This window comes from Sinocyclocheilus anshuiensis, unplaced genomic scaffold, assembly GCF_001515605.1.
Source record: "Sinocyclocheilus anshuiensis isolate Anshui unplaced genomic scaffold, SAMN03320099.WGS_v1.1 scaffold3278, whole genome shotgun sequence".
Classification (NCBI taxonomy): Eukaryota; Metazoa; Chordata; class Actinopteri; order Cypriniformes; family Cyprinidae; genus Sinocyclocheilus; species Sinocyclocheilus anshuiensis.
The window spans coordinates 1-25,541 of NW_015540023.1; the positions used below are offsets into that span (position 1 = coordinate 1).

General features: G+C 35.9%; 1 protein-coding gene across 1 annotated transcript; it reads right to left on the reverse strand.

Moving 5' to 3' along the window:
• Positions 1–6,362: 6,362 nt before the first annotated feature.
• Positions 6,363–24,401, reverse strand: LOC107687157 (alpha-2,8-sialyltransferase 8E-like). The gene is made up of 8 exons (XM_016484382.1): positions 24,345–24,401; positions 20,376–20,503; positions 19,651–19,731; positions 19,480–19,566; positions 17,928–18,076; positions 16,194–16,320; positions 16,015–16,098; positions 6,363–6,843 (listed from the first exon to the last, which is right to left on the reverse strand). Exons 2-8 carry the CDS (start codon positions 20,480–20,482, stop codon positions 6,369–6,371), a joined length of 1,110 nt encoding a protein of 369 aa, XP_016339868.1. The 5' UTR covers positions 20,483–20,503; positions 24,345–24,401; the 3' UTR covers positions 6,363–6,368.
• Between the last annotated feature and the right edge of the window lie 1,140 nt (positions 24,402–25,541).

Consider the following 25,541-nt stretch of genomic DNA (forward strand, 5'->3'; position numbering starts at 1 on the left):
TGTGAGTGAATATGTGTGTGTGTGTGGTCGAGGGCAAGCACGCACGCACGCATGCATAACCCCGCCCTTCTCGAAACTCGCCCTGTAAACCAGTTTATAGGAACATCTTGTGATTTGCATTGTGCAAATTTGTCAGTGAAAATGCTTTTCGTTTATTTGACATCTGATAGGAAAAGTCCTATAGACGTATTGCAGATGAGCAAACACTCTAAATTACTACCCAAATTAATAGGTGGATAAAACAAATTCACGCAACAGGATCCACCTATTATTTTGAACATTTTGTTCCCTTTCTGGAGCACCAATATCTATAGTTACACCTGCGAGTTGGCTCTGCGCCCTTGGTCAAGATTTGTAACTGATTATAATTTAAAAAATACGGCTTGCAGTAAATGCAGATGTCAAATAGACGTCTTCGTGATCAAATGAGTTTTTGTGTGACTTTCAGACTGGTGTTGAGAGGATATCCTCTAGGTAGAATTATTTTAGAATTGTTTTATTTCAAAGAAAGAGAGCAAAGAACATTTCACTGAGCACGTTTACATGCACACCAGTAAGCTGATAACTCACAAATATCAGCTTATGAAAATAACCAGTTTTCCCCGTTTACATGCACATCAGTAACCTGACAACGCAAGTAACCACTTCTACTTCTGCTGCACGAGATGAGAACACATTTTTATCATTTTCTGAGTCATGAAAAAGTCTGCTTTTGTGATATATTTCCTTCTTTCTTTACTGCAAGACGTTTGCTTGGTCTAGATGCGCTTAAATCTGCACTAACGGTGCGTTCCTGTCAGGTATCACACATGCTCACTTCAATAAGCCGACAGAAAGTGGGTTATTGCGTTTACATGCCGTGCGAAATCGGAGTAAGAGGCAAAAAACTACCCGTTGCAATCGTTTTATGCTTACGCCGTTTATGACCTTACTCCGATAAAAGAAAACGGGTTACCGCGTTTACATGACCAAGTGCATTATCGGCTTATTAAGCATAATCGGTTTAAGAACGTGCAGGTAAGATGACTTCAGTCTAGCAGGAGTTTAAGCACTCTCAAAACAAACAAAAAAAATAATAACACTCCCATTATAATCACTGAGGCTGCCGACACTGTAAAACTTTGATGGCCATGCACTCCGGGTCTGTATACACTTACTAAATCATAGGCTATATACAGAATTTGCTCAGGTAGCCTATAGCCTAGGCTATACACTATATAGGCATATATATATATTGCCGGTGTTGTGCGCAGTTGAACGTTCAGAGAACATTGAACAATAAGTGTCTTCGGGACCTCCGTGAAGTTGGCACCCCATAAAAAGAAATAATAATCAAAACTATGCCATTCGTTTGTGCTGGTTTGTGCCGTTAAAAGAAACAATGTAACCATGGCCTCTTTTTAAGTATAATGGGAACTTTACTCTCCACCCCGTTTAGCGCAGCCGCAGAGTTAAAAAAATTAAAATTAGTGTTAGTGCTGCCTTAAAAATTTTAAGTTTAGTCAGGTCCAAGTTTCCACTAACTTCATATTTCAAGTTGACTACGCTTACATTTCAAGGCAGCATTAAGTTGAAACGGTGAGACCGGGTTTTTTTTTTTACTGCGAGTCTAAATCGTTCTAATTCATTTGTGCTCGATTTGTGCCGTTAGAATACTGAACATATCCCAGCTAGGAATAACAAAATATGCTAATTCAGGGAGCTCTCCGTCCATGCCACCGGCTCCGTTCGTTTGTGCTATAGATGCCGTTAAAATGAACATTCTATTTTATTTCTCCTCAGTAAAACATTACACATATCTGGAGGAAAATCTTTTTGTGGCTTGAATGAAGTCTAGCATATAGGCTATACAATAATATAGAATAATTTAGCACTTTCTCTTTCTGTTTGCTCGTTTTTTTTCCGCAAACACCGAACTTCAAAACTGATCGACGCTCTTGAAGTGAACTTTTACATGTTCGGCAATGCACTGTTTTGGATTGCGGTCTTGAACTGAACTTCACGTCCAGTGAGCGACCACTTTTAAACACAAAATATTGGTTGTGATGATGATGATGACACCAAGGGAAAGATTGTCGATACAAATGGTCACAGTGAGAATACTGCCACGCTCTTTTTTTGCCCTCCTGGCCATATGCTTTTTAATTAACGCAATATCAATACACATTGATTGAATAGACGGCATTAACCAAAAAACAAACAAAAAAAAAACAAAAAAAAACATGCATGGTTATAGTTAAACCATGGTAACCACAAATTAATCATAGTTTATGCACTCGGCCGAATCTGCAATGAATCGGCTTATGTTCAATCACAGAAGGTTGCATAGCCTATAGCAATAACCAACATTACATTTAGTCATTTAAGTCAAGTCAAGTCAAGTCACCTTTATTTATATAGCGCTTTTAACAATACAGATTGTGTCAAAGCAACTGAACAGCATTAATTAGGAAAATAGTGTGTCAGTAATGCAAAATGACAATAGTAAACACTAATTTTTCAGTTAAAGACAGTTCATCATTGAATTCAGTGATGTCAACATCCAGCTCAGTTTAAATAGTATCTTTGCAATCAAGTCAACGGTATCGCTGGAAATGAAGTGTCCCCAACTAAGCAAGCTGGACTTTGCTATCCTAGGTACTACCAAAAGTCCAGAGTCCATTTAGCAGACAAAGCGACTTACAAATGAGGACAATAGAAGCAATCAGAATCAACAAAAGGCAATGATATATATGCAAGTGGTGTGACAGGTCTCGGTTAGTCTAACGCAGTACACAGAGCTAGGTTTATTTTAAACAAAAATGAAAACAATTAGATTGAAAGAGAACAGGGAATGCTAGTGTTAGAGGGTAATTTTTAATTACAAATAAAACAATAAAAAGAATAGAAATAGAATAGATAATGCTATGTTAGAGGGTCATTTTTTAAATAAAAATAAAACAAACAAAAGTTTACACATTTTGCAGCAAATGATCAACACATTTATCAAATACATAATGTGTATTGTTTCTAAAGTTGCATAAAATAAAAAATACATAGTCTTTTGGGTAATGAACAGTTGACTGGAGTCTGCATGGTGGCAACAATGCACTGATGCAAATATCTGATAGAAGAGTACATTTAGAAGCATACTCGATTAGAGACAAACCCCATTTTCACATTTTCCGGGTGTAAAGACTTTACTTTTGTTTATTTAATGCTTTTGTTCTTGCACACTGGGACAGGTTGAAAATAATTTATTAGAAAACTAATGTTTCTGCAGTTACAGGCTTCTTGAACTTGTCAAAAGCATGCAAAAACAAAAGAAAACTCTTTACATGCATGCAGGGCAATGTCTTCCAGATGTGGAAGGTCTGCCCACACAGTCGGACCGTGCATTCAATCTAAGTAAGCAAGCACATAGAAAAGTTACAAAATGGCATGAAACAAGAGAACAGCTGCTCCAGCTTTCCCAATGTATACTTTGGTCCATTGGTCAGGTTCTCTTTTGTATGTATTCTTCTCTCCACAAGAACGGCAAAAGTCTGAAAGATAATCTTTTGACAATGTGGATACGAGTATGTTGGACATGAGTATGTGACGGGTATAAAATGCTTAAAAAGTGGTTCACAAGAATGTGAAACTGTATACGAGGCTGTTATGCTTACCAGTTTCTCTTAAAAACAACCCCTCCTTCATCAGCTGGAAAATCCATTCCTTCCTTGAATGAATGAATGAATGAATTATGCATTTATATAGCGCTTTATTGTGTATTGCTGTACACCCAAAGCGCTTTTACAATCATGTGGGGGGGTCTCTTCATAAGAAGGGCCTGTGCTAACTGGTGTGAAAATTATTCTATTCATAAATCAAGCTCTCATGAATGAAACACTTTAAAACAATTGACTAATTAGACTTTGCAAACAAATGCACCACAGGATGTGGAATCTTGCTTTTTTTCTAACAATGTGAAAAGATTATCCTTTTATGGCAAATTCTTAAAATTTGCAGACTTTATAATTACATTGATTAATACAATATAAAAGCATAAGTGGAAATAGGTGGGTCTACAATGGAATGTTGAGAACTAACAGATGAACAGAATAATTTATTGCTCATGCATATTTCTCACTTTGTGTACCAATTTTTATGTTCCAAATCAGTGGCAGCTGGTGAAAAATTTTCTAGGTAGGGCACCACATCCAAAAATGTTAGCATACATCTCGGCATGATTTTTCCCATTATAACAAAAGAAGAAGTAGTAAGACTTGAAACATTTTAAATAAAGATGATTATCTTACCAAGGTAAAGATTGAGGATGGTTCCCACAAAACTATTTTCTGCAAGCTTTTTTTCCAAGATAATAATAATAAAAGATAATAATTTCCTGAAAATATGATGTTCTTTTAATTTTGATAATCCATTGCATATTAAAATGGTACTAAAACCATCACTTTATTTTTGGTACAAAACTACAACAAAAAAAAAAACTTTATATTTGTTTCATGTAAAGTTTACTTTGTTGTATATAAAGTTTATTCAAATTAAAAAGTTGATCTAAAATGTACATTTTATAATTAGAATTCATTTAAATAGAATTTAACACTATTTGCTCAGTGTTTTTTTTTTTGATTGACAATAAAACCAAAAGCTGAAGATGTTCTGTGGTGTACCATTCGTCAGTGTTTGTATTAGGATTGTAATCAATAATCATAAAATCAAAAATTTTTCAATTTAGTGTTATACATACAGTATGTTATCATATTCATGCAGTACGTAAGTCATAATCTCAAGTTTACTGGGTTTTACACGATTCTTTGATTCTTTTGTGTGGGTTTAAAGAGATCGTTCACCCAAAAATGAAAATCACCCCATGATTTACTCACCCTCAAACCATCCTAGGTGTGTATGACTTTCTTCTTTCAGACGAATCCAATCGGAGTTATATTAAAAAAACGTCCTGGCTCTTCCAAGCTTTATAATGGCAGTGAATGGGTGATATTTTGCAATAGTCCAAAAGAAGTCCAATAAAGCACATCCATCCATCATTAAAAGTGCCTCACACGGCTCCGGAGGTGAATAAAGTGTAGAGGCAGGCGAAAGTTTGAAGTCCCGTGAAAGGGCCTTTAAGTCAAAAGTGAAGGCTCTCGGAGCGCGCACACAAAAAACTGCCTGTCAACGTGCGAACGTGTGAACTTATAACTTATAATAAGTGCAACTGCACCAAGCACATCACACTCTATTATTCAACCATTCGTCCATGCTTCTTTTCCACTCCAACATTTTCCCACAAAAAGCTGCACGGATATATTTGCTTACCCCGATAGGCCTTTTTCTATGTAAACGATTTAGAAAAAGTTCAATCAATTCACACTTGACTGAACTATTCGCACTTTATATCATCACCACAATGTGTATTGTCATATCACCCAACCCTAACATGCAGTAATGCTTTAAACACATTTGACAACAACCGATTAACTATCAAAACTGATTGGCTAACGCTATTTATTTTTCCCTGGCTGGTGCTCTTTTATTCTATTTCTCTGCAGCAGGGACTGGAGCACTCATCAGGATAGGAGAAATGGACGGGGCAAAATACCGTCAAATTCTTGAGGAAAATCTGCTGCCCTCTGCCAGAAAGTTGTCAATGGGAAGAAGGTTTACCTTCCAACATGACAATGACCCAAAGCACACAGCAGAGCTGAGCAAACAGTGAGTCCAGACTTAAACCCCACTAAAAATCTGTGACTGCAGTCCACACACACTAATCATCAGATTAAAGTGAGTGGGCAAATATGGCAAAGTTAGTAGAGACATCCTTTTCCCATCTCAGTGATTCTGGTTTTTATTTATTTATTTTTCTCTGACATGTTGGTGTTTTATCTTTCACTTGGATGCTATAAGTTGCATAAAACAAGCTGGATAAAACAAGAACTGGGTGTGTCTTCATTTCAGGCTGCAAAGCAACAAAATGTGATTATTTTAAAGGGGGCTGATTCTTTTCTAAACCCACTGTATATTCGATCCGGACGCTGTGAGAAACTCGCTGCTTCGCCGTTCACCACGATCAAGCTTAAGTCTCATTACAGCAGCAAACTAATCATTCACTTGTTTTACAGCTCTAAAGTCCACCAAAAACTCCCTGAAAAACACTGTATTACACAATTCCGAGAAATACTGTAACTTGTTTCACCCCAGTGCTAAAAACACTAATAAACAGGCCAGGGAAGGATCCGAACCGAAATGCGCAGAGACACTGCATGCATTTTTTGTGTTTAGTAGAAGAAAACACTTTATTGTAACAGTTTGATTCTTTCTATAACCAAGACATGAAACGTTTAAATAAATGATTCCATATCCTATATATTTTACTATGCGTGCAGATGTCAGCGTGTGTCTGAGGAGCAGGGCTGCAGGTGCAGTGTCAGCGCCCCCTGGCTGTGGAGCTGCAGAAGACGCACAAACTCCTCCGGCATTTTGTGCATGCGCTTGCTTGGTCTTTTTAGGTCGTAATAGTGGTACGGAACGGGATTGTCCTGCATGTTGGTGTCAAACGGCCAGAATCCGTACACATGCACGTCCTCACACAGTTCCAGCGCCGTGTTAATTAGCATAAACCCCGAGGAGAGGCGGCGTGGCTTCAGGCCACGCCTCTTCCAGAAACCGCCCAGTGTCTGCAGGTAATACGGGCTGAAGAACGCCATCGGCTTCTGGGGTCTGATTGGATGGAGGACATTGAGAGCTCTGATTGACAGTTCAGTGCAGAATGTGTAGGCAAAGGCGGGCATAACGAGGGAGGCGTTTCCGTACACACTGACCCGCTCCACCAACAGATCCGGATCCTCCTCCAGATTTTTGTATCTACAGACACAAACACAGAGAGTTTCTAATAAACACTCTAAATATCTACTGACAGAGCACAAGATAATCAAGCACAGTGAAAATGTTTACTTGCTAAGCCTATCATTTTACAAAATGTAGCATTAATGGACAATATGTGACCCTGGAGCACAAAACCAGTCATAATTCCACCAATTCCATTTTTTTGAAATTGAGATTTATGCATCATCTGAAAGCTGAATAAATGAGCTTTCCACTGATGTATGGTTTGTTAGAATCGGACAATATTTGGCCGAGATACAACAATATGAAAATCTGGAATCTGAGGGTGCAAAAAAATCTAAATATTGAGAAAATCATCTTTAAAGTTGTCCAAATTAAGTTCTTAGCAATGCATATTACTAATCAAAAATGAAGTTTTGATATATTTACGGTAGGAAATTTACAAAATATCTTCATGGAACATGAACATGAAGAACATGAAGACATTTTTGGCATCAAAGAGAAATCTATAATTTTGACCCATACAATGTATTGTTGGCTATTGCTACAAATATACCCCAGCGACTTAACACTGCAGGCTCACATATGCATTTAATAATCTTGTTTTACATTAATGTCTACAAACACAACATTTTTGAAAATTAATTCGTGTGCTAATACTAGACTAGTGTCGGCACCACGAGCGTGCTTGATGATTGTTCGACTATGACTATTGTAAATGTGATCATGTTTAACTGTGCAACATTATGATAACTAGTTTAAACAATGCTACTTATCAGAGAACAGATTTATTAACATGCTTGTTTTGTTTTTTTAAATGCTTACAAATGAGCAGAATTGCAATTACAGAAGACTTCACTGTAAAAAAGCTGTAAACAAAAGATTATTGGAGGATGTTTTACAAGAAAATACTATTTCAGTCTTTCAAATGAAAATGTCACATTCAATTCAATGTTACTTGACGATTCTTGCCATAGAATTATTTGTGAAAAGTGAAAATTGTTTCACAGGAAATTGTTACGCTCTAAATTGACAAAAAGCTCCTTTTCTTTCAGGTGCATCGAGCCAAGGAAACACTTGAACATAAACAGAGAAGGTAGCTGGCTGCACACGGAGTCCAATGAAGACTGAAGAGGTCTAGAAAAACAGAACTTATTTTATAAATTGCATATTGCAAAAAAGTGCAAAGTGCATGAGAGTTCAGCTATCTTTTCTGTTTATGTTCACAGGAAATCCAGAACATACCATCAACAGACCACAAACACATAACTTCACTGTGACTGCCAATGTTTTTATCACACAATGCCTGTCAAGAAAAGGTCACGGCATGCCTCTCCATCATTAAAAGGAAAAACTGATTTGCATAAAGAAGATTATGCATATTTTAGGACTATTTCTGTAACCAAAAAACAGAAACATGTTTGGAGAACCAGTTAAACCAGGTGTCGAATGCTTCCCCAGTGCTCTCATTTAAAGCTTTGGTTTTACTTTACAACCCGACAGATGAGCCAAATCATGTGCCAGTGAAACAAGCGCATAGCTTTTTTTTTAGAATTTTGTGTTTGAAATTCCATATTCTGTATATTTCTGTGCTTTGCTGTTAAAAGAGTAATTAGCTGGTGAAGTGGATTTACTTATTGTAGACTTAATGTCAGTACACCGTAGGGTTGGGTATCATTTGAATTTTAGCGATTCCAATTCTACTTATCGTTCCCAGTTTAAATTCCAATGTGGTTAAAAAAATGAAGTAATGAAACGCAGTTGAATATCGTGAGCAAAAATCAACAGGCTACATAAAAACTGTACTCGTTTAAGAGCTATTTGTGCGCAGAATAGAACTGCACGAATTTAAGATTTATTTTTTTAATGGAGGTTATGGTTCTCTCACGATTCTGAAGAAAAAGCATTAGACAACTAAACAAAATCACATGTAATTTATGAATGAATGATTCAATGACTCACTCAAGATTTACTTGTTTCATTACTGGATGAATCAGTGTTTTGAATTAATCTCTTGAATGAATGAATCAAAGACAAATACATTTTTAACAGTCATTTTTCACTACTTACTGGCACAACAACGTAATCGATAAATCTTTATATGAAGCATCAAATTACATCCAAAAGGTGATTTACTCACTATTGTACACATCAGTGTTTATATCTGTTTTACTACAGTAACCATGGTTTAACTATGGTTTTTGTAGTAAAACCATAGTAACCACAAAATCAACCATGGTTTTCTACAACATTTGCAGTAAAAACATAGTAACTTAACCATGCACCTATAGCTTAACTGTGTTTTCTAGTAAAACCATAAAGCACAAAATTAAATACGGTTGTACTATAATATGTGTGCTGCCACTTTTATACCTTGGGAGAAATAATTAAGCATGATTTTGTTTTTCTTTCTTTCTCTCCCCAAAATTAAAAGAATGGATTTTATTGTCACTGTGCAGTCAAACTAGTTATCATAAGCTCATATATCAAGATATTTGGGAGGCTCAAAACTTAAGTAATGATCTGTTTCTACAGTTATATTATTATCATCTTTATATTTATTATTATTTTTAAATTATCGTAATATTGTAATCATTATAAAAATGCTTGCATCAGTTCCAGTTTCCAAAGCGGTCAATAGTGGATCTCTCATGACTTTGGTGCACTTTTGGCTTTTATACGTACACAGTTTTTCTCAACTGCCAGCTTGGAAATGTATGTTTTTTATGGTCGGTGTGTTTATTTTTATTCACTTTTTTTTATTATTTTGTATTTTTTTAACTAAAGTGTATTTATTCGTATTTATACGTTTAGGCATTTTAATAAATGTGACTGTTATCACCTTAAAATTGTTTCATTCTTTCTGTTCGATATGATTATTTTTTCGTGGACTGTATTTTTTCAGTATATTGGTTGAGCAGCGATCGAGGCCTTTGTAAATTACTGTAGATACACTTGTGACCTCATTACATTAGTATTACTGCGCTACTGCGTCTGTGTTGCTTGGCAACCACTTTGTTATCAGAACTACATTGCTTTGCGAAAAAAAAACCATATATATATATATATATATATATATATATATCTTAAAATCAACAGCTACCTGTTCTAAATTCACTGTAAAGTAAAGCATGGCTTTACGGGACTTATAATATAATATAATATATTGCTTTATAGAACCGGCTCAAAAGAGTCATTATTTTATAAGAAAAGGGAGTGTTTAATTAATCTAGATTCATAATGAATTCTGTGTTATACAGCATTAGCTAATAATCTTTATTTCCTGTGCCAGTTAAACTAGTAAAGAGAAATTAGTCAAGTCAAAGGCCTTTAGCAAATATACAATGAATATATGGTATAACTCACTTTTTGTTTCTAAAAGTCTTTTTTTGCATAAGGACCTGTCTAATTACTCTCACATGAAAAAAAGAATGACAGAATCTGAAGAAAAGTGAGTTCTGCAATTCAAGTGCATAGTGGTAAGTAAATTTCTAACTTTTGTCAAACACATTTCAGTGTAACTTACTAAATTAAATAAGCATAAACATCTATATAGAGGACAATTCTGTCATCTTTAGTCACAAACTGTTCCAAACCTGTTTTACTTGATTTCCGTGGAACACAAAAGGTGAACTTCTGCTCTTTCCATGTAATGGCATTCAATAAAGCCCATAATTTTCAAGCTTTTACAGGTATGACAAATCATCATAGAATTAGTACATATGACTCATGTGCTGAATTCCAAGCCTTTTGAAACAACTTGATAACTTTGGGTGAGAAAAACCTTTGCTTGTTTATCTGTCTGGTTGCTTCTCAGTTCCTCATTATTTGTGCATTCTTATTTTATTTCCTTGCTTCCTAGCTCCTCCCTCTTAAGATGCACGAAAGGAACCGAGGACAGAGTAATTGTTTTTGTAAATTAAAATATTCTCTCACACACAAATGTAATTTGAAAATGTCTTTGCGGAGGTACTCGAGTACGCGTTACAGATCTGCTGTCATGTTCTGAGCTTGAAAACGATTGAATGCAGGGTTCAGATAGCACAGGTACGTCTGCAAGATGTCTGTTAAAGATCTGGAAAGCATCTGCTGTAGATGTCATCTGATAGACGTCTTTAAGATGTCAGTTTTACATTCATTCTAAATCATAAACATCTTAAAGACATCTTCTAAACGTCTATTTGACATCTGATAGGAAACGTCCTATAGACGTATTGCAGATGTGAAGTGGGTTTCTGAAAATTATGCATGTATTTTGGCTGTTGGAATAATGTAAGTAATACAGTATTTTAAACGGGTCGCATTTAAGCCTACACATAGGTTTTTCTGAAAAACTAGTCTACGCCTGCACATTTTGGGATATCGCACAAGAATAAAATCGCCAAAATGTAACTCGTACAGTCGCTTAGGTGGATACTTTTTTCAACAAAATAAAATGCACAAACTGTGATGAAAAGATATTTACAAAAGAAACTCACTGTAAATTTATTAGAAATAAAAGATGTGCATTAAAAAAGTTTGTGACAGAACGAAACAGCGTTAATGATTGGGGGTGGAGATGAGGTAGCGCGAAAAAAACTTTGTGTGTTGATGCGCAGACTAGTATATAAATATTGTATATTATTGAATATTGTATATCATTTCTGCACATCAGGGAGCCGCTATCAATATGCGGAGTATTTAAATCTCTTTTGAATGAGCGCTCGCTGTTCACTTTCACTTTCGATTTCGCGATCACGCGCGCTCTGTGTAAAGGAAGATCAGATATTTGTCAATGAGCTCAGGATCTGTTGAGCAGCAAATAATCCTCCAGCATTGTCACTCATCTCTCTCGACCCGTGATCAGTCTTCAGTCACTTCTCTTATAAAACGGCATTTTTTTTCGGTGTAAACTCTAAAAATAGTTCAATCCAAAAGTATTGTTTTTCCCACGTACTGGCAAACCGGAAGCGTTAGCTTTAGCCGTTAGGCTTTTTTGGCTAAAGGTTGCAGGCTTTCCTTCTAGTGGCTTTGGAGCAGACGCATTTAGTTTAGTGTAGCGCACGTTTTCCAGCTGAACTAAATGATTTAAATTACTAAAAAAAAGCAAAGTGACAGTAGATACGGTGCCGCGGCAGGCAAGTAATGTAATCGGTGTACAACCAAGCACCGTGTAAACACATGTATGTATCTTTATGTATCTCCATCATTCTTATATGGGCCAAATCGTGGGACTGCGTGTTGGCAGGAATTGAGAAATTGTATTTGAATATTACCAGTATTGACTTCAATGGATTTCATTAAATTCCTTTGAACACGACTGCTCAAAACGGTCTAAATTTTTGAAACCCACCATTCAAAACATCATCACTCTGGAATTTTTTATGTAAATGTTAAGTTCTGTAAGAGATCTTTCATGACGCTACATATGATGGGGCGTGAATTTGATAGGTGCTTGATATAAAATAAATGGCGATTTAAAAAGTCCTTAAATCTGGTGTTCATGAAAGAGTGGGAACCCTGTGAATGCCATTGTATTGAAACGACTGATCAAGACACATGATGGTTTTTCACCAAACCCTAAACTATGTCCCCAGAAAACTTGAAATACACAGCACAAGTCATTTGGGTTCATTATGTTTTACTTTTGCATCTTTTTCTTAAAGCTGATTGCTGTTCACTGCCATTATATGGACGAGCACGAGCAGGACATGATTTCTTGCTCTGTTCTGTCTTATTCTGTTACATAATGTCAACATTGTACTTTGGTAACAGAGTTTGAGGGTAACAGAATTGACACTGACTTATTCAGACAACAAGAAATCATGATTTTTTAGCTCTTTAAGACAGAACATTTTTACAGAAAATATTATATTGTTATGGCCTGTAACATCCTGTGATCCATGTCAATGAGTAACAAATTATTAAAATAATCAAAAATATAACAATTTGAAAAAGCAGAAAAAAATTACTTTGGACACCAAATGTCCCTGCAATGATGGAATCAATATACTAATTACATGGCAAGTAGCCATGTAAGTAAATAATTGCTGTGTATTAATATGGTATCTATTCTTCTCATTCTAAAGTCCATATGGGGTAAGCATTTATATGTAAATGAGCGATTGAAAACCATTTGCGATTCTAACCACTGCACTTCAGTACTTGATTGTTTGGACAGGTAAGAGTTCTTACACATGCTACAATTTATATTCTCTGTCAAATATGATATAACTGTGTTAATACAGTCTGTATCATAGAAGTCTAACTTGTTATTCTGTTTTTTATTTTGCAGAAGTTCATTGCTCAACTTTTGTTAAATATAATACAACTTACTTGGTTACTATAGTCACGGTTACTACAGTTTTACTCGGGTACGATTACTGTAATATTACTACAGTAGAACCATGGTATCAAAACCATGGTTTTTAAAACCAAGTATGCACCAAGCATGGTTACTACAGTCATAGTTACTACAGTTTTACTATAGTAAAACCATGGTTAATTTTCGTAAGGGTATAAGCTTTTATACCAGTACTTCTGTGATTCTTTGAATATTTGTAACACAGAAATGGTTGAACAGACTGTTTGTGAAGCTGTTTCGTATGACAGCTGCCCTCTTTTAAACGATCTGTTAAAGACACTTCTCTTGCAACATGTTAGCTTATCACAAAAGTTACACATTTTTACAAATATTTTCGGCTTCTGATTTCACAAATGTAGCCAAACTTTGGAGCACTTAGATTAGTGATTAAGGTCCTGGCAGATAAAGCAAAGCAAGCAAAGCAAAGCAAAGAAAAGAAAAGAAAAGAAAAAAAAGATGCACACACAGGAATCGATTGGCGGAATTTAAATTTTAATGTTACAACAAGCATCCAATTCTGGAATTGGAATCGATTTTTGATTCCCAACCCTAGTAGACCGGGACAACTTTAAAATGAGTGGTTATAAATCTGTAAGATCTTACCTTCAATGCTGTGGAAATACAAACCTGAAGACCAAACACAATGAACACAGTTCTGAAATGGGGCATATTGCAGCTCCAACTTTTTGTTAGAAATTAATTCCCTGACTTTCCGAATCATCCACCAAAATCTCAACTTGATCAAATTCTAGATAAAAGGGGTGTGTTGACTTATTGACTCCTCTATATAGGCTCTATATAATCCTCCATTTCTACTCCCCCTGACAGCACACGTACATCTCAGAGATGTCTATTTGACGTCTGCATTACATCTGCTAGAGGTATTTTTTAGAGAGTTGGCTCATCTGCCATACGTCTATAGGACGTTTCCTTTCAGATGTCAAATAGACGTTTAGAAGATGTCTTTAAGATGTTTATGATTTAGAATGAATGTAAAACTGACATCTTAAAGACGTCTATCAGATGTTTGTGCACAGCAGATGCTTTCCAGATATTTAACAGACATCTCTGCAACAAACGGTTGATATGTTTTTATTAGTGCCGGTAAGCAATTAAAATATTCGATTTTTATATTGCGATTAATTAATCGAATTAATTGCGAATTAATCGCACATCTAATCTGGCTGAGAAATTACTCCCAAAAGATCATTTAAAGTCATGGTTGTGTAAAGCATCAAACAGACATTACAAAAAGTAGCTTCAGAAAATAAATATTTTCTTTGATCAAATTTATTACATATATTCTTTTGGACCATGAGGGTGAGTAAATGATGACAAAATTGTCACTTTTGGGTGGGTTAAGTATACCTTTAATAATTAATTTTATTAATTTTATTATTATTACTAGGGAAATATGAAATTATTTCTTTAATGAAATTACACTCTAAATAATAAACTAAAACGGCCAGTAGGTGGTGGTAAATGTCTTAATGATTAAGTCATCGAGTCATTCATTCATTTGATTCGTTCAAAAGGCTGATTCATTCAGGAGTGAAGTAAATGGTTCTTTATGAACGGTCCATTGAATCATTCGGCTTGTTCAACTTGAAGTGGATCATCACCATCAGATCGATCAGTGTGTGACATCAAAGTATCGCGAGTATGCTTCTGAATCGCTCTCGCGGGACTTTGATGTCACACACCGATCGGTCTGTGCAGCGCCGCTTCAAATCCAACGCGCCTAATGATTCACCCAATTCATTCAAAACGTGCATTAAGAAATGAAATGCCGCTGTGTGTTGCTAACGCGTTATTTTTCACCGTAATTAATTAATCTAATAAACGCGTTAAATTACCAGCCCTAGTTTTTATATATAGGGCTATAAAGCCATTTAGTGGTTACACCCTGATATTGCAGATGATAAATGGTGCATAATTTAGAGGTTAATATTTAGTAAAATAAAATATTTTATTTTATATTTTATTTAAAATATTCCTTAAAATAATAAAAAATATTACTGCCTCATATTTGTCATCAATCAACTGTATGAAAGGTCAGGTGACCCACATAGGTATGGGGCGGGGCAAGTGCGTTAATAATTTTAACGCGTTATTTTTCACCGTAATTAATTAATCTAATAAACGCGTTAAATTCCTTACACTAGTTTTTATATATAGGGCTATAAAGCCATTTAGTGGTTACACCCTGATATTGCAGATGATAAATGGTGCATAATTTAGAGGTTAATATTTAGTAAAATTCCCTTAAAATAATAAAAATGTTATTAAACTAAAATCACAAAAGCACAAATATATATTCGTTCTCATATAACTCTGTGTTCATTAACTTGTTCATCTATAAGTGTTTGGGCTGTTTTGCCCAGAGACATCAAGCCCCGCCCCAGGACCCGCGGCTATGTCTAGACATACCACAAATGTTTTAGCTTTTTCTTATATTATAGTCTGCGGCGCATTCTCCTGCTATGAAAAGAAAATTACATAAATGCTTGACATACTCATTATACGTATTACAGTATAATTATGTATTGGATATGTTTATTAATGTGTGTATTTTAAATTGAGCATGTTTAATCAAAATTTATTAATCTATTTATTTTATTATGTCTCTTTTTTAAGGTTGGGGTGGAGCGGGAACAATATTTTTTCACTGCTCTCCTGTATTTTTATCCTGTTACTACTGTAAAAGTTCAATAAACAAATTAAGCAGGATAATCATATAGCAATCATTAAAAACAAGAACCCATCTTATTAAGAGCTTAAACTCATATCCGATCAAATTGAACCTGAAACATCCTTATTTTAATGTTTTGTATATGGATACTGACTCTTTCTGAATCTGACTGGGGTTGATGGTTATCAGATCCGTCTTCAGCCCAACATCACTGTCATTAATCGACGCCAGATTAAACCTGAAACAGAGAGTGAAAACTTCATGTTAACAGGAAGGACGCATGATTACAGACGGATGTGTTGAGGGAGGCAAGGCATGATGGGATGTGTTTACCGTATGACGAAGTCTGCGCTGTCAATCTCAGATCCACAGCTGCTGTTCTTCAGGATCCCACCACTGCCAACCACAGCACACCGACCCAGACGACGACCGCTCCAGGGGACACACACACACACACACACTGATTATCACATTTGATAAGGTGACTATTTTTCCCAAACATATCCTGGCCGGGATTTCTAAATTGCCTAAATTGGCTTTGTGTTCCAATAGAGTGCTACAGACGTCACGTCAAACACAGAAGACTAATTCACCAAGGGTTCCCTCGAGATTTTCCTATGCATTTCTATGGATTTTTTCAACTCATGAGTAAAATGATAAACAAAACTGCACTGCACACACTCACACACAATTTTGCTGGTAATGCATTACAAGTAACGCGAGTTACGTAATCAGATTACTTTTTTCAAGTAACGTGTAAAGTAATGCATTACATTTAAACTCACGATTAAATATCTGAGTTACTTTTTCAAATAAGTAACTCCAGTTACTTTGTTTCCCATTGACTGACAGCTCTCCTGTGCTCATGTTGACAGAATCAGGAGGAAATGCAGAGGAGCTGTGTGCGCTGTGTGAACATGATGTTACTGTAGTTCAAATGTCTACATGCTTTTACTCATCTCACTCGCACAAAAACAGATTCATCAGTATTCCTCAAAATGAATAAAAACAGTGAAATGCAAACTCAGATGATCAAATAAGCACAAATATCCTTTATGTATTTAATCCCATTTTATTTGCTGCTGATCTTCGATGATCCAATTCAACCGTACTAATTTAACTTCAGTTAAACGTTTAGTTAAACATTCCCTTATTTATTTCACTTTTGGTGTGAAAGGGCTTTTACATTTGCCAAAAATACAACTTTTTTATGTTAAAAACAAACAAGCAAGCCTAGCCCAGATGAGAAAAAGTAACGCAAAAGTAACGTGTAACATTGCTTTCCATAAAAAGTAACTAAGTAACACAATTAGTTACTTTTAAGGGAGTAACACAATATTGTAATGCATTACTTTTAAAAGTAACCTTCCCCAACACTGTTCGCACCGCAAACGTAGTTACTTATTACAAATATACAATTCTAAAAATAAACATAACTGCTTCAAAATGTGTGTTTTCAGTATGTGTGTGTGTGAGATTTATGTCAGAGCTAAACATCCAAGTATTGTTTTCTTGAGGTTTTCCTGTGGGTTTTTATAATGTGGTTTATCAGTTTATGACTAAAACAAGGTCTGTAGTAAACAGAAAATGGCAATACTTAGATGTTTTAGTAAATTACACACACCTATACTGAAAATACAAATTTTGAAGCAGTTTAAATACAGATAAAAAAAAAACGTTTTTAATAATAATGTTTGGTGTGTTTGGTGTTTGAGTCCTCATACATCAAACCTACACGTATTTGCATTGCTTTGACCATTCTCTCTAGATCCCGCCTTCTCGCACGCCACGATCCGTCAATAATATACAACACTTGCATGCTGTTGATCAAACGTTTCAGTCGGTACTTTGAAAACAATAGGAAACACAGCCAAATCCTGAACATTTTAGGCACTTTAGAAATCCCGTGAAAAGAGTATCGTCAGCCTATGCACTCTATAGGGCTTGACTGGTTTGACAGGTTGTGTCACATTCAGAGGACAAATCTGCTCAAAAATCAATGTACACAAGCACGCAAAAATAGAGATAGCCTAAAGAGTTAATGAGTTAGAAATGCGTATTCATAACACACCTCGGGCAGCATGCTGTGAAGGGTTGCATTCATTGTAAATGTGCTTGTAATGCTCGTCTCATATGAGATGGTCTGATTGACAGCTGTGTTTCGTTTGGTGAGGAATAACGATCCTGTGGCGTTACAGAAAAACTGCAGACTCAATCTGCCATAAACACACACACACACACACACACACACACGCACGCACACGCACACTCTCTCACACGCACACACACACACACACACACACACACACTCTCTCACACGCACACACACACACACACACACACACACACTCTCTCACACGCACACACACACACACACACACACACACACTCTCTCACACGCACACACACACACACACACACACACACACTCTCTCACACGCACACACACACACACACACACACACACACTCTCTCACACGCACACACACACACAAACACACACACACACACACACACACACACGCACACACACACACACGCACACTCTCTCACACGTACACACACACACACACACACACGCACACACACAGAGAAAGAAACAGTTTATGAGGGCTCATTTTACAGGAGCAATCAGAAGCTTTACCTCTGTTAAAATGACTGATCTCAGCATTCAAAGATTTAAAAATAAAAATCCCGTCTCATTAATCACAGTGATTACAGTGAACAACAATGACATGTTTTTGGAAAATATTCAAAGTCAATATGAAATTGCAATAACTACACTCAGAAATAAAGGTTTTAAAAGTGCGTTTGATGCCTTAGAAGAACTATATGTAGGTTCCCTAAAGAACCTTTCAGCGAACATTCTTAAAATAACCACTTCTTTCTTAGTGTCAAGAACATTTTCAATTTTCACTATATATAAAAAATCCTTCTGTGCAATGTAAAGATTCCATTGAAGTTCAAGGTTCTTCAAGGAACCACCAACAACCTTTATCTTTAAGCGTGATAAAGGGAATATAGTGTACACTCTTAAAAATAAAGGTGCTTAAAAGGTTCTTCACAGCGATGCCATAGAAGAACCATTTTTAACCATTCAGCCAAAGGTTCTTTAAAGAACCATCTCTTTCTTAGCTTTTTATAATCTGAAGAACCTTCTTTCGCCTCAAAGTGAAACAGAAAGGTTCTTCAGATGTTAAAGGTTCTTTATGGAACCATTTAGACACAAAAAATGTTCTTCTATGGCATCACCGTGAAGCACCTTTAGTTTTAAGAGTGTAGGATTAGGATTATGTCAGAAGGGTTTCATGAATCTAACAAGTTGCGCCGACACAAAATCAGACATAAAATAGTGACTCGGCATCATTTGAGAATCTCTGAATATTTCTGTCTACGATATCAAATTCAATCTTAAAATATCAAGTGAAGACGCAAGAGTCGATCTCTTAAGTTCAAGGTTCGACATGATAGTGTAGCTCAACAACTTCACTTCTACCCCACAACTGCACTGAGATTATAAAGGAATGTGAGGCATCAAGCTGTTCCGGTGCTTCAGCTTTCATCAAGTTGTCCAAGTTTGGACAACAGCATCTGCCAAAGGCAAAAAAGAGGCACAAACCTGTTCACCTCTCGCTCGGTTGTGTTTGATCTGTACGGGCAGCTCATGAAATCTGATAGCCCCCGCGTGAAACTCTGCAGTTTTACACTGAGAAGGAAACAAAGACATTGAATTATGTTATCAGTGCTCTGAAACAGAAACGTCGCTGCTTCATCTTTGATTCTCACGCACGTTTTGGCTGGTTTGATCATGGAAAACTTGCGTCTGAGTTTAGCGCAGTGCATCTGCCGAAGAGCGTCCGTCATCCCATCTCTGAAAGAAAGAACAACGTTTTCAAAGCCACTGAATCATATTTCAATTTGATTAAATTTCTAAGGCACTAAATGATCGACATAATCAAACTTTGCTGTCACACTCAATCTATACGGCATGCCTTCTGTTTAGAGTTGTTAATCCAGTCGAAGCTCTTTTAGTGTAACTGTAGCTGGAGCTTCTGTGTCTTTCTGCTGTCAAAAAGACTTTGTAAAGAAATAGCTTTCAGCAAGAGGTTTAATCAGTTTTCACTGCAGTAATTACAGAAATGAAGCAGAGTTCAAAGTCAACACAAACGGAGTACAAACTTTACGATGTGCTGCTGAACAATCTCCGACACTCATGTCCTGACCAAATTAAACTATATTACATCTAAATCTAAAACTTTTCTGTCCTGCTTAAAATCACAATGACATTTCTACCTAAAAATTACATTTAAACAACGATATTAAAATAAGACCCCACCAAAAAAACATTAGTATTGTTAAAAGTAATGTAGGCTATTCGACAATTACTATCAGCTTACTTAATAAGACTTAGAAACTACGACACAGATATGAATCTCAGACTTTATAACAGCAACACAGAGCCTCATTTAAATTCGCAATTATTACAAAGAACTATTTACATATTAAAATGTTCACCTGGACGAGTGTGTGTTGGGTGTGTAATAAAACATCACACACACACCCTGAAAGACGATCAGGACCATCAGCAGCCTAAAAGTCCACCGGAGAAATGCCAACGCCATCAGAGAGACACATGAAAGAGACTGCGTGTGTGTGAGATAAATTGAGGGGTTAAAGATAACTCACACACACACTAACACACACACACACCCCTCACAAAACCTGCTGACTTACTCTATAAACCAGTTCATTTGTCAAAGACCAAATTATTTGAGTTGTGCAATATTGTCAGTGAAAATGCTATTTTTCCACTATTGTTACCAGAATGCTCCTTCAAAGAGTCGTATCTGGCTTTTAAATGTTGCTACTTTTTTCGGAATGTTCATCGAGCTTTGAACATGTGTCACTGGCCCCTATGGAGCTTATAATATGACAAAACTAATTGAATTTGTATGGTGTACATTTGAATTATTGACAAGTGTCATTTCACAAAACTGAATATTATGTGGCATTTAACATAGTTCTGAATTTGATTTTTTTTTTTACTTGAATATTAAACATTTGAAGTTTAACACAACTGAATATATTTATGGCAGAGTTTTATAGACATGTATTTTCAAACAGCGATCTATTTGTTCTGAAATCTTAGACTGCAAATATCCAGTTTTTAAAAATGCAGCTTCGAGTTTTCAAGATGAAGAGGAAATTCGGAACATCAAATTCAACATTCTAAAATTCAATACGCAGAAATTCATATCGTATATATATATAGGATTGTAGGTTCACACAGTGTGCCTCTGTAGTCTTGTAGTCCTCTGTAACGGCGTCCAGAATAGATTATTGAATTTGATTTTTTTTTTTTTACTTGAATATTAAACATTTGAAGTTTAACACAACTGAATATATTTATGGCAGAGTTTTATAGACATGTATTTTCAAACAGCGATCTATTTGTTCTGAAATCTTAGACTGCAAATATCCAGTTTTTAAAAATGCAGCTTCGAGTTTTCAAGATGAAGAGGAAATTCGGAACATCAAATTCAACATTCTAAAATTCAATACGCAGAAATTCATATCGTATATATATATAGGATTGTAGGTTCACACAGTGTGCCTCTGTAGTCTTGTAGTCCTCTGTAACGGCGTCCAGAATAGATTATTTTTTATATGAATAATAAAATCGCAGTATTTAGCAGTGTGGGAGTATTATTCCGCTTACTGTATGACATGAATCAATCCCTTATTTATGGGATATTCATGGTGCATGGATCGCTATAACATCAAATTTCTGCTTGAACACAGTTCTGTATATTCACGTAATTGTCAAAATTAATGTACAGCAAGTGTTTTATAACGGATGCTAGCCGAAGAAGTGTGTTTTGGAGAAGTTTCTGAGGATCAGTTTGGGCATCAAACGCTTCAAATTCACTTATTCTGACAGAGGAACTATTTAATGATGACATCGACCCGCCTTACGATCGCCGAGTCTCCACACATTCAGAATGCTTTCATTTTTCAGTTGTATTTTGGTGTGTTTAGTTATTCTGCATGGATCCGTGTATGCAGTCCTTTGGCGTCTCCCTGTGGTCTTGTTTGGTATGGCAGGGTGACTTGTGCTTATTTGTTACAATTATTGTATCTTGTTTGGTATGGCAGGTTGACTTGTGCTTATTTGTTAAAGTCACTGTATAATTAAGGTTTACGTGCTTTTAAGTAGCTACTTTTAAGTTGTAAAGAACATCTGCAGTGACATTTTTGCAAAGTATGTATTGATTTGGAGAGGAGGGGGGCCTTGGAGTAGAAAAGGTTGAGAACCACTGGCTTAGACAAATGTTTCACATGCTGAGAATGCTAACCTAACATATAAGTATATAAGCCATAGATGTTTAAGAATCACTTAGGCTACCTCCGAGCGATTCATGATCAGGTAGATCTTAAACCGCACGCTCACGCCCGAAAACTACTAATTGTCCAAAATGCTTTGTTTGACTTTTTGGAGATCATCTACTCTTCCCTGTGGATTACCTCTGACCTGAACAATCTGAATTTCTGCGAATTGAATTTTAGAATGTTGAATTTGATGTTCCGAATTTCCTCTTCATCTTGAAAACTCGAAGCTGCATTTTTAAAAACTTTGATATTTGCAGTCTAAGATTTCAGAACAAATAATTTGCGGTTTGAAAATACATGTCTATAAAACTCTGCCATAAATATATTCAGTCGTGTTAAACTTCAAATGTTTAATATTCAAGTAAAAAAAAAAAAATCAAATTCAGAACTATGTTAAATGCCCCTTAATATTCAGTTTTGTTAAATGACACTTGTCAATAATTCAAATTTACACAATACAAATTCAATTAGTTTTGTCATATTATAAGCTCCATAGGCCCCAGGCATGGTAGCATATTAACAATACCTCAGGCGCAGGTCAGTTATTAACTTTTACATCAGCATAATAATGAGTTCTCTTTCAATGTTTTCACCATTAGCCCATTTCACGTTTTATGTAATCAAAAATGCACGTTTGTACAATTCCTTTTGTGTTATTTCACAACAATAAAGTCTTCAAATAATTTGTTTATTGTGTAGGGGAGAGCGAGGCACAAAGTATCACTTTTTGACTTTCTCAAATTGTGTAAATCCACATGGGGTTCAGAGTATATATTTTTTTATCCACAGTAATTTCGCACTTGTCTAGTACAAATATGTCGCTTTGTTTCATAATTACAGTGTATACTGTATTCTTTATTTACCCTGAAAAATTGGAAGTGAAATGTGACAACATGTGGGGTACATTGTAACAGCTTAAGACAAAATAAATAAATAAGAGAGCTTAAAATGTTATCTGATCGCATGAAAAACAATATACAAGACAAACTAAAATATTCAAAATAATCTGATTTTGGAGTTTGACAATGAACACATTGCAACCATGCTTGGGACGGCCCACATAAACCAGCCACAATGCAACTGGAATTTAAAACCGGTCTTCTGATAGTTAGCCAAGCATTAATAAATAATCTAAACGGATAAATAACAGATTGGAGATTAAAATAATAGCAGATTTGTCTCATTTTAAGTGAGTCGTAAAAACTGAGATGAAAAATGTACTTAAGCCAGAAATATAATTTTACTATGGTAAAATAAATGTTCAGCGATATCTTCAAAACGCACTTTTTTTTCTCTATATAATGTTGATATGGTAACTAGTAAATGCTGTAAATTTGGTTACACTAGCATGTGTGGAAATATTCAAACCACGTGTGTTGTTACAACTTACCCCGCGTTACTTTGTGCCCCGCGCGCCCATATCACTCTTACACATTAACACATCTAATCATTATAGCCTCTGTATACTTATCAGGATGGCACAAAATGCACGTTAGAGTTCCTTTAGTCATCCATCTTTTCCATTTTCTCTGTGAACACTTCTTTTATTATATAACCATTTACACTTTGAACTGTTACACTCATGTGTCATCGTCATGCATATATGTTATCTTGTATACTACACTATATGTTATACTATTTAAACTGAGCTGGAGGATGACATCACTGCCTTTAACTGAAAATTGAATGTCATTTAATAAAATGTCACTATTTAATACTGTAAAGTTGCTTTGACACATTCTGTATTTTTAAAAGCATAAAGGTGTCTTGACTTGTATCATTTAAACTGCAACAGTTACACTTGATACAAATTATCAACGTCACACGCATAAAAACATAAAGGCTACATTACTCTAAACAAATATACATTTACAATTTCTGAGTCTTTTTTAAAAGAAATGATCACATACTGAAATAAATGGATTATTATTTACACGGAAATCGATTATTACAACACAAAGCAGCATGCAAACTGTTATTTTACCATTACTTTCATCTGTTAGACTCTACCCAGAAGCTATCCGCTTTCAATAATACAGGAAATGTGTCCTCGCGCGTTTTTACATTCATGTTCACTTTTTTATGAAAACATACCTGAAGTATCAGGAGAAAAGGCAAGGACAGGTAAGCTTCTGTGGCGTTCCTCAGGCGCAGCGCAGTAGCATCTGAGGTAAACAAAGCGCATCACCATACCAACCCACAACGCCTATTCATTTCTCCAGTGGTTGAGCATTACAGCCGGGAATACACCATGGTGCATCACACACTCCCTAACAAAGACACGATTTCTCCTGCCAGCATAACACCTCGTTTATTTTCACTCTTCTAGTACTCGATTGTCATAGGACGTACCCAATATGGAAATGTGGCTTGTGGCATCGCATGAGGATAGAGTAAGGTGTACTAATGCAAGATAGGTAGAATGCGGTGTGGTGCAATTTGGTGAGATGACGTCTCTGCACACGTTGAAAAGACGTCCACTGAGGAGGCAGAATGAACGTTTTTACAACGTCTTTTTTTGACGTGCTCTGCGCGTCCGATGTAGACGTTCATGCAACCTCCGTACACAGTTAAAAACTAGTTCAGATGTGGTCAGAGGACATAATTTCAACATAATTTAAGGTTCATTTAAACATAATTTATACTGTTTCTGCACCAAATAAACACTCTCAGGATGCATTAAATTTAAACTCACATTTACAGGTGCATCTCAATAAATTAGAATGTCGTGGAAAAGTTAATTTATTTCAGTAATTCAACTCAAATTGTGAAACTCGTGTATTAAATAAATTCAATGCACACAGACTGAAGTAGTTTAAGTCTTTGGTTCTTTTAATTGTGATGATTTTGGCTCACATTTAACAAAAACCCACCAATTCACTATCTCAACAAATTAGAATACTTCATAAGACCAATAAAAAAATACATGCACTTTTACAAGTTGTTTAAACTGAAATGTGTGTTGGCAGTGTGTGTACACAACCAACCTATAATGATAAAAATACACCCAGTGGTTTTTTTGTTAATCTACTAAAATCTTTACCCCTTTATCTCAAATCAAGCCGATCTCAGATGCCTGTCTGTGTGACGTCACACAGACAGGCCCCTCCCACGATAGTTTGATTGACAATAGCGTTTCAGCACAGACTGGAGTGGTGTCTTACCTTAGACACGCCCTGAGTGAGCTGTCATCAGTCCGCCATTGTTTCACCGCCAGAACAGATGTAGACAAGAATGACTCCTAAGCGATTGAGGTGTTCTGTTGTTGGATGTAATAATGAACATAGCAGT

Coding starts and splice junctions, on each gene's coding strand:
- LOC107687157 (XM_016484382.1), bottom strand. CDS start 20,482: ATGGCGTTGGCATTTCTCCGGTGGACTTTTAGGCTGCTGATGGTCCTG. Junction 16,321..17,927: donor CAGCATGCTGCCCGAGGTGT/GTTATGAATACG, acceptor TGTGATAATCAG/TGTGTGTGTGTGTGTGTGTC. Junction 6,844..16,014: donor CCCAGTCAGATTCAGAAAGA/GTCAGTATCCAT, acceptor TTGTGTCTGTAG/ATACAAAAATCTGGAGGAGG.